Genomic DNA, 8739 nt, shown 5'->3' on the forward strand with positions numbered 1-8739 from the left:
CACCTGTATTAATGGAGCATTACAGCTGCAGTCTAATAGAACTATAAATTAGATTTATGAAACCAAATTAACAAAAATTCAAAACAAAAATGTGAACCTGTCCTTTAATCGCACGGTTCACCACTGATTGAAAATGGAAGCTTGGAAAAAAAGTAGCGTGGGATTAGGTGTTGAAACTAGTGCTGTGTAGCCTGTTTTGTGAATTGCTTTGTCAGAACGCTCAACATGGCCGGTCCCTCAAAAGTTTCACAAGTCCTCAGGCCCCATCTGAGGTTCTGTTGTTGCACAAAACAGCACACAGGCTCTCTGAAAAGCTGCCAGGTGTCAAAAATCTGAGCTTTTTTTTTTTTTTAATACTTGTGCATTTGTGTGTTTTCCTCATTTTCTCTAACCCCTTCTACCACCGCCCCCACACCCTTTTTCTATCCCTCCCCTCCCCTGCAGATCCCCTCTGCCGGCCAGCTAATGGAGGCTGTGCGCGTGAAGATGAAGGAGAGGAAAGTGCTGACAGAAGAGCTGGCCACGCTCGCAACACCAGTCAGCGAAAAAGCCTGACTCCCTGGGCTGAGGCTGGGAAAACTGTCATCCTCTTCTTTTTCTCCCTCCCTTCTTCACTCCCTCCCCGGTACCTACTCAGTGGGAGCTGGGCTGAGCCAAGCTGAGCCGGGGCAGCAGAACCAATATTTGTGAGAAAAGCGCTGTCGACTCACTCTGGGCCACTGGCTCAACACAGCAGCCCGGCTTTTGTAAATGAGCCCTCGACATCTGTGTTAGCACTCAGTGCACTATGTCTATCAGACAGGGCCCTTTAGCGCCAAGCTAATTTACAGTGGAGCCACTCTCCCCCCACTCTGAACGCAGACCTGGGGTGATAAGGCAAATGCTTACGCTAATATTTAAGTTAGTTTTTTTGCTCTCTTTTACCTCTCCCCCCTAATTTATTTGGCACCTGGAGGACCTTAGGGTGCAGGGACTTGACCTAGCGATGCCAAGTCGACACTTTGAGAAAGTCAAGAGTGCAGCACAGACCAGAATATTCAGAGAGCTTAGATCCATTTTTCATATCTGATACCACACTGCTCATAGAGAACATATTCAGTGACTACATTTACATGCATACTAATATTCTGCTTTTTTTAAATATAAGAATATTTTGAATTTGATGTGGTCATGTCAACAGCATATTCCAAATTAGGACTTTTTCCAAATGTTGCATTTTCAGATTTGAATGTGGGATATGATGGTATTATTCGTGTTTTATGTGCATTCTTTGGACATGTATACAGCTTGTTCTGAATTTGCGATGATTTGCGATTTGCGATGTTTGCAAAACAGTTTGCAAGAGTAGATGTATGCCCAAAAAGAAAAGCCCACATTTCTGATCAGAGGAAGAAACACACCTACTTGTAGACTTTGTAAAAGACTTGGATATCATTAGGTATTTAGATATGCACAAATGTGGCAACGTCGATCTTTCCAAAAAGCTGGTCAAAGGAAAGAAAGATGGAGGCTGTGTTTGCACGGTCCAGCGAGTGTGCCACTGGTTGAAAACGTTTTCAAAAATCCTGTTTTGACACAAAAAAACAAAATGGCACAAGCTGCTCCAGTCGTCATGTTTGGGCATGTCAATCAGAGTATGCACGCTTGCACGTAAACAAGACTATTAGTGAAATATTCATTTTGATCAGCCATGTCAACAGCTCAGTAGGAAAATTGTCTTTTTTGGAATAAGGGCAAAAAACGGAATATTAAGTGCATGTGAACATAGTCATCAACTGAAGCCCGCTGAGTTTTATCCATCAAATTCACTGCAAGTATTTATTTTATGAAGGAAATTATCTTTGTTTTTGGGTGTTTAAAATGTGTTACAGCTTCAACTCTGTCAGTATTTGTTCTTTTTATAATTTATTTGGTAATGATGTTACATTTTAATGAGTATCTTTTGAAAACCTTTTCTAAATTTCTTAATAAAAAACAATTTCCCATATTTTTGCCTATATTTTGCTCCTCAGAAACTGCATTGTTGTTGTAAATTTCATGGTTTCTAAATGTTCTGTTGTATGTTTTCCCGCATTTCAAAGGACTGTCAGTCTGCGTGCGATGGTGACTGAGGATGCTCTGGTGGGCAGCAGGGTTCTCACACCTCTCTCATGATTGACAGCTGACTGTTGGCATGGTTCCTGTCTGTAACAAGTGACCCCTGCTGTTGACATCATTAACAAGGGTCCACATGAGCACACACACACACGGCACAGCACAGGGGTGTATTAGAGGAGTGGTTACATCCTTGACATAACTACCTCCAACCCCTTTTATCTGCTTCCCTCTTCCTCCCACTCTTTTATTCATTTTGAATATTAAACCGTGATCCTGGTCTCCTCTGTCCTTGAGTTGGCATCCTACACAAGAGACCACACACTCCTCCCTTCAAGTCATCCTTTTTTTTTTTTTTTTTTTACTCCTTTCTATACCTCTCCTAGCTTTTGTTTTCCTCTTCACCACTTTCCCTCTTTCTTTTTATTATGTATAATTAACAATGGTGTAAAGAATCCTCCGTTCAGGAATTAAAAAGAAATAATTCCACTTTTTAATCCCCCCTCCCTTCTCAAATATATGCTAATGATGTCGTTTTCCTTTATCTTTTTATAATAAAGGATTAGGCCAGGACTGTCTCTAGCTGCAACTCGGGGACCAATTTAGCTGGGATCCAGGAGAGACAAACCCTTGTGGTTAATTACCATTCATTAACATAGTTTGCATCTTTTCTTCCTCTCCAATACCCATGAGCCAGCTATTGTCAATATTTGTCCCATATAAATTTCTGCAGTTTTTTTTCTCCAGTCACTGTCCTCCAGGGTAACGCAGCTAATGACAAACATTAATAACTCAGAGAAATCCGGTGGCTCGGTGGGTATAGAAGAGCAAAGCATCGGTGCCACGCAAATTATCTCGGAGCCCCCCGCCCTTTGCTGTCTGACTGTCTCTATTTCTCTCTCTTCCTTTTAGCGTGTAATGCATAGTCAACATGTTTGCTTGCCGAGCCCCGGCCTCGGCTGACACACTCGTGCTATTTCTGTGACATATTCAAATGCGGGCCCCCTCAGCTGGTACTCCCTTGGGTTTAATTAACCTGGCCTTGCCTCTGACGCTCCCTCAGTGAAGACGTTAAAACGATCTTGAAAACACCCTTCAAACCCCCCCCAACACACACACACACACATACACACACACCCGTGTCTTCCACTAGGCGCTGTATATGATTCATCTCTTTATTTTCTGCGTAGGAATGGCGTGCCATACCCCTCTTTTCTTCTCTTTCACTCTCTCCTCGTCTTCCACCCTTCTTTTCTTGTACAGCTCTCATTAAGAGAGGTTTCCTGTGGGAATTACTTTGATCAGTAGTTCCAAATGCAAAGTTTTCCTCCCATCCCCTTTTATTCATTCCAACACAATCAACTTGGTGTCATTTTTTTCCTCCTCTGTCTTTATCTCTCATTCTCTCACTCACCCCGACTTCTTTTTAAATCCAACTTTCTTGTGTTTTTTTTTCTTTCCATGGATTCCTGCAGGAGATTGTTCCTGGAGGGGTAGAGGAGGTCAGGGTCACGGGTTGACTTTGGGGTCGATCGATGATTTGTGTTTGTGTGTGTTTGTCTTGTGTGTGTGTGTGTGTGTGTCCCAAGGCTTCTCCGTGGTACTTTTAAGTTCCTTCAGTCTGGTGTGAGTGCGTGCCACTTGGGTGGGAAGGCGGGTAGCCCACAGTACAAAGAACAGTCAAAGCACAGGCTGAGAATATCTGCAGCCTCCAACTGATGCACAATTAGTCCTTGCAGATCTCGTCAACCAGATGTGGAGTGAGTAGAAAACAGCCTCTGGTGATTTCCCTTACTTCACTGACACAGTTTCGCACCCCGGCTATTGCTGCCAATATACCAGTCTGCTTTGATATCACTCACACAGACACTTGGCACTGTCTGAAATAACAAGGTACGTGTGACATACAGCCAAATGTGTTTTTTGACAAATGTATAATGCAACATGTTTACAGTCTTTATTGTGTCTTTCCTTCATGTTTGATCCACAGAGAGAAGGATCAGAAACAAAAGGTAGATGCTGTTTACAGACTGTATGACAGAAATCTCACCACTGACTGTTGTGTGAAATTTTAGTGAAGAGCCTAATTATTTTTTTAACTTTCAGATCACATATACAACTCAACACGTCCATGTGTAATTTTCCTTTTCATTATAGATGCCACCTTAAAAAGAAAGAAGGAATCTCCTGATGCACATATGCTATGTATACAACCTCATTGATCTTCACTTGAACAAGTCCCTTATCCTCCTCTACAGCACTCCAGACATGAAACGGCAGCAGATTATGGGTGGATGCGGCCCGCCGTGGGAAGCTAGGGAGCAGATAAAAAGGCCAGCCGCTCAGGGGACTAAAGCTATGTTTTGATGCTGTGTGATAAAGAAGAGGCATAGGGCGAGAGGAAGGGGAAAGTTACAGAATCTATCTATATATATATATATATATATATATATATATATACTGTATACATCCTCTGGCTTCTCTTTTTGGATTCCTCTCCCCTCCCCTCTCACCTCTTTGTCTTGTCCATCGTAACCAAGCTGTTCCTGCACTTTTCTTGTTCTTTGACACACACTTTCTCCGTCCCTGTGGACTGTCCTAAGCCTTGCTCATGGCAGCTGTCTCTCTAAAGCCATGGCCTGAGCTCCTGGGGAGAAAAAAGAGAGAAAGAAAGAATGGGAGAGGGGTTGATCTGGTCTCTAATCCACCTTCTCTTACAGCGTAGGAGGGAAGCTGCAGTCCTCAACATCACCTCAGAGAGAAGCGACTCTTTGAATGTGACTACCTGAACCCTCTGGTGTCCTTATGACTAATCTGGGATGTTGTCTCAAACGCTGTAGAGAATGTGACTCCTAACATCACAGATCAGTCAAGCTGTCACTCTGGTGGACTTTATTGTTGTCAGAGATTTCATGCTTTCAAATGTGCCAAGCTTCTAAGCAGAGGATTTGTGTTCATCAGTTGGCACACTATCCATAGGACCATTTTATTACGTGCATTCAGAATCAAAACAAACAGCATCAGTCTTCATTGGACCGAGCTGTTATAAAATAGGCAGCCATCCTTTGTTTTGTGCTCCAGCATATATAATAACACCTTAGTCTACGGTGTATAGCTCCTCAAAGCACCTCTCCACCTTGACTAACTTTTCCAAGCGCTCATTAGCGGACTGGCTGAAGTTTGGAGGGTATGAAGCGGGCTGGCAGATTACCCCCTGTAAAGTAGCACACCTCAGGTAATCACACTAATGAATTCAAGCGCCCCCCCCAGCTCACCCGCCCCTTATTCCTTTCTCTTTTTCCCTTTTACTTACTTTCTCCCTTTCTTCCACAGTGGCGGGTCGGTGCAAGAAGTGCCAAACAACAAAGAAGTGTTTGTTTGCATAATATTAGCACTGCACGCTCGCACACAGTGGCGGGGGCCTGACTGCAGGACTGACTGGAGGCTTCCCATGAACACAGGTGGAGCAGGGCGAGCATCACTGGGACCAATTAGAGCATGAGCACAGGTACATTAGCATGTTTGAGTGGAGCGGGATGGCGTGGGGATTGGTAGGCCTTACGAAACACATGACCGTAGCCTGGTGTGTGTTAGTTGTTTGTCTCAAGTGACACCACTGGCATATGTGTGACAAATGACCTTTGGTCTGCTGTCACATCCCATCCTGTCTTTTCCTTCTGCACCTACACAGACATTCACCTCACACATACAATCGCAGGTTTCTTAAGAAGCTAGTTGTTCGGGCTTTATTTATGAAGAAATATAAACATGACCATTTGCTAATGTTTTAAAGATTAATATAAAACAGTGAAGTCAGTTTCCTGTGGGTTTTTGTCTCAAAGGTGAACAGAAACAAGCAGGAAGATGTGTTCAGTTCACAGATGTAGACAATGAATTTAACTGAGTGGAACAGCAGGCGCTTCTTCTCTTGAGCATTTCAAGTGACCATCTTGGCAAAACTACCATAGTTAAAATTAAAGTAAAAATTAAAGAGAGAATTTGTCATCTTTTATGTTGATGTCCAATCAGTGTTGATGGTAAATGCAGTCAAATTAGGTAATAAATTCCTAAGTGCATGCTATATTGACCGAGTTTTCCTGCTCGCAGATCCGTGCTGGCAGTGCCTACTTCCACCAGCATGCATTGCACATGAGCGAGCTTTGACGCCTATAGCTATTATGAGCCCAATAGATTGTAGCATTAAGTGACAAAAATCCTCTCGTCTGCGCTCTCAGCTCTGCAGGACTCCAGTTTATCTTCAGGACCCTGAAGTTCTCCAGCACACCTCTGTACTAAGTGAGGAGTTAAACCTACATGCGTAGTAACACACACACAGCTCTCTTGGAGTTGCCAACGGTGACAGCATCCTGCAAAACCTGCCCATGCTGACATTCATTGCAGCAGAATGATTCAGTTTTCAATTTGAGCGAAGGCACCACCAGTTGGCATTTGCGCTCAGCAGCCGAGATTCTGGAGAGTCCTTGCCGGTCATATCTTCTTATGCAGCCATAGCTTCGGCTTCTCTCGGCTGCATTTCTTCAGCCGCGGATTCTGGCTCGGATAAATACAGTTGAATATCCAAGTCAGCCAAAACACAATAAAACAACAGAAAATGTTGGAAACGTAGCTGGTTTGCAGTACACAAAAAATTAACAAGGAAGTTCTGCTTTTTAACTGCGTCTAGAGTATGTCCCCTGTTTACCTGGAGGCAAAATCCAAGCAGAAATGGCCTGTAGTTTTTCATGCCTCAAACTACGTCACTGGCACATCAAATGATGGGTCTGGATGCAGGAAGAACAGCAGATTTTGCAGCTGTGAACTCAGCTCTTCCAGTCAATTTATCACGCACTGAGGAATGTCTTGCTTCAACTGACTGTTCTTACCGTCAATACTGATTTGATATGCATGTAAAAAGTAGCAAATCTTTTTCTTTAAAGGATAAAAAAATAAAATAAAATAAGCATCCCGAAGCACCCATGTCTATTGGTGCCATTGGGCCCCCCAGAAAACTTCGCTATTTACTTATACTAGTCCATACCCATTGGTAGCTTTGTCACCTTCTACCTATGCCAATCCTCAATGCCTGTGTGCAGTTTCACATAGATTGACCACGTCAGTGAGTAGAAAAACGTGGGACAGACAGAATGACTGACTGACAGAATGACACACTGACAGTTTCCGTGATTATGTACAGCATACTATACCATGACTTAGTCATACCAAAAATTAGAAAACCCCCCCAAACATTTGGCCACAGGGGGAGCCACAGGGATCGGTCACATTTTAGCCATTTTTAAGCATTTTTCTGTTGTTATAGCACCACCCAGTTGCCAATTAGAGTTAAACTTCTCCAGTCACCTTGAGGCGTCCTGTTCTACATATCTACCAAGTTTAGTAAAAATCCATATGGCGGTTAGGCCTAGATAAGAAATTAGCTCTCTAGCGCCCCCATTTTGTTTGCTGGGGTCAATAATGGAGGGGTCCTCTTAGATTATGTGTGGTCATATGCCTACAAAGTTGCGTGGTGATGGGTGAAACCCTTGAGATGTTATACACCTTTATGTGATGAGCCACGCCCTCTGCAATATTCATTGCCTTATAGAAGCTCAGTTTTAGTAAGTTTTCTAACTTTTGCCAAGAGGGAACTTTAGATATTGGTCCCGAGATTATGTTCACTGAGTTTCATGCAGATCGGTCAAACTTCCTAGGAAGAGATCGATTTTAAGTGTTTTTCAAAAGATTCAAAATGGCGGAAAATCTATATAACCGGACGTTATGGGTTCTTGAGGCGAATTTGTTCCTCATGAGGAGAGGCATCTCTGTGCAAAGTTTCATGTCTCTATGACGTACGGGGTATGAGATATGCCCATTCAAAATTTGCAATTTCATTCGGTTGCTATAGCGCCCCCCTTTGGCCAATTGATGTAATATTGCTTCGCATCCTCCCATGACCCTCTACCACTGTGCCAAATTTCACATGGATTGACCAAGTCAGTGAGGAGAAAAACGTGGAACAGAGACACAGACAAGAGTTTTTGTCATTATATAGTAAGATTGGGAAAGAGACATCTGTAAATTAGTGAATGCATTTTTTCTGTGCATCACAACCCCCGCAAAAATTTCATTTCACAATTTGGATTTGATCCATTCGGTCCGAATGCATTTTGCATTTTGAAAGTCTAGAAAAGCCTCATAGTTAAATCATTTTATCCCCCATTTAAGTTATCAGAGGGCTAAACAAGTTAGCCGCTCAGCAGAGATAAAAGAGAGGTCATGGGAGTTTGCCCATCTCGTCTTCATACCTGTGTTATCTTATAAGTTCAGTTTGGTGACTTCAGTACTGTGTTTCTGCTTGTAGCATTGTAGTTCTGATGGTCTCATTGGACTATGACCTCAGCTGAAACCTCAAAACCTCCAGGTCTGAGGCCAGAAAATATGTGGTTACCTCCTCAGGTTGGGAGCAAGTTGCTGTCCTAAATGACAGAGTTCAAATATCTTTGGGGCATTTTCCCAAGTGAGTGTCAGTGTCATGATATCCTCTGATTCAGAGCTCAAGATTATCGAAAATACATAGAAAATCTATTGAAATATGGAAATAAATGGGCCTGCAGCTCTGAATCCAACATTTACCCCAAATATAAGGTT

At 42.9% G+C, this 8739-nt stretch overlaps 1 protein-coding gene across 2 annotated transcripts in view; it reads left to right on the forward strand.

The window, feature by feature from the left end:
- cntln (centlein, centrosomal protein) overlaps nucleotides 1-1977 on the forward strand; it is a 112132-nt gene extending 110155 nt beyond the window's left edge. The window contains exon 28 of one of the 2 annotated variants that reach the window (XR_007448922.1): nucleotides 445-501. Coding sequence is in view for 1 of the 2 variants with exons in the window: in XM_049571394.1 (XP_049427351.1) it covers nucleotides 445-555 (111 nt within the window). In the remaining variant the exon portion in view is untranslated. Of the gene's footprint in view, nucleotides 1-444 lie in introns of both variants that reach the window. The other variant, XM_049571394.1, reaches the window with a different exon arrangement.
- Nucleotides 1978-8739: the final 6762 nt, after the last annotated feature.

The sequence above is a fragment of the Epinephelus fuscoguttatus genome, linkage group LG3 (genome assembly GCF_011397635.1).
Source record: "Epinephelus fuscoguttatus linkage group LG3, E.fuscoguttatus.final_Chr_v1".
NCBI classification, from domain to species: Eukaryota; Metazoa; Chordata; class Actinopteri; order Perciformes; family Serranidae; genus Epinephelus; species Epinephelus fuscoguttatus.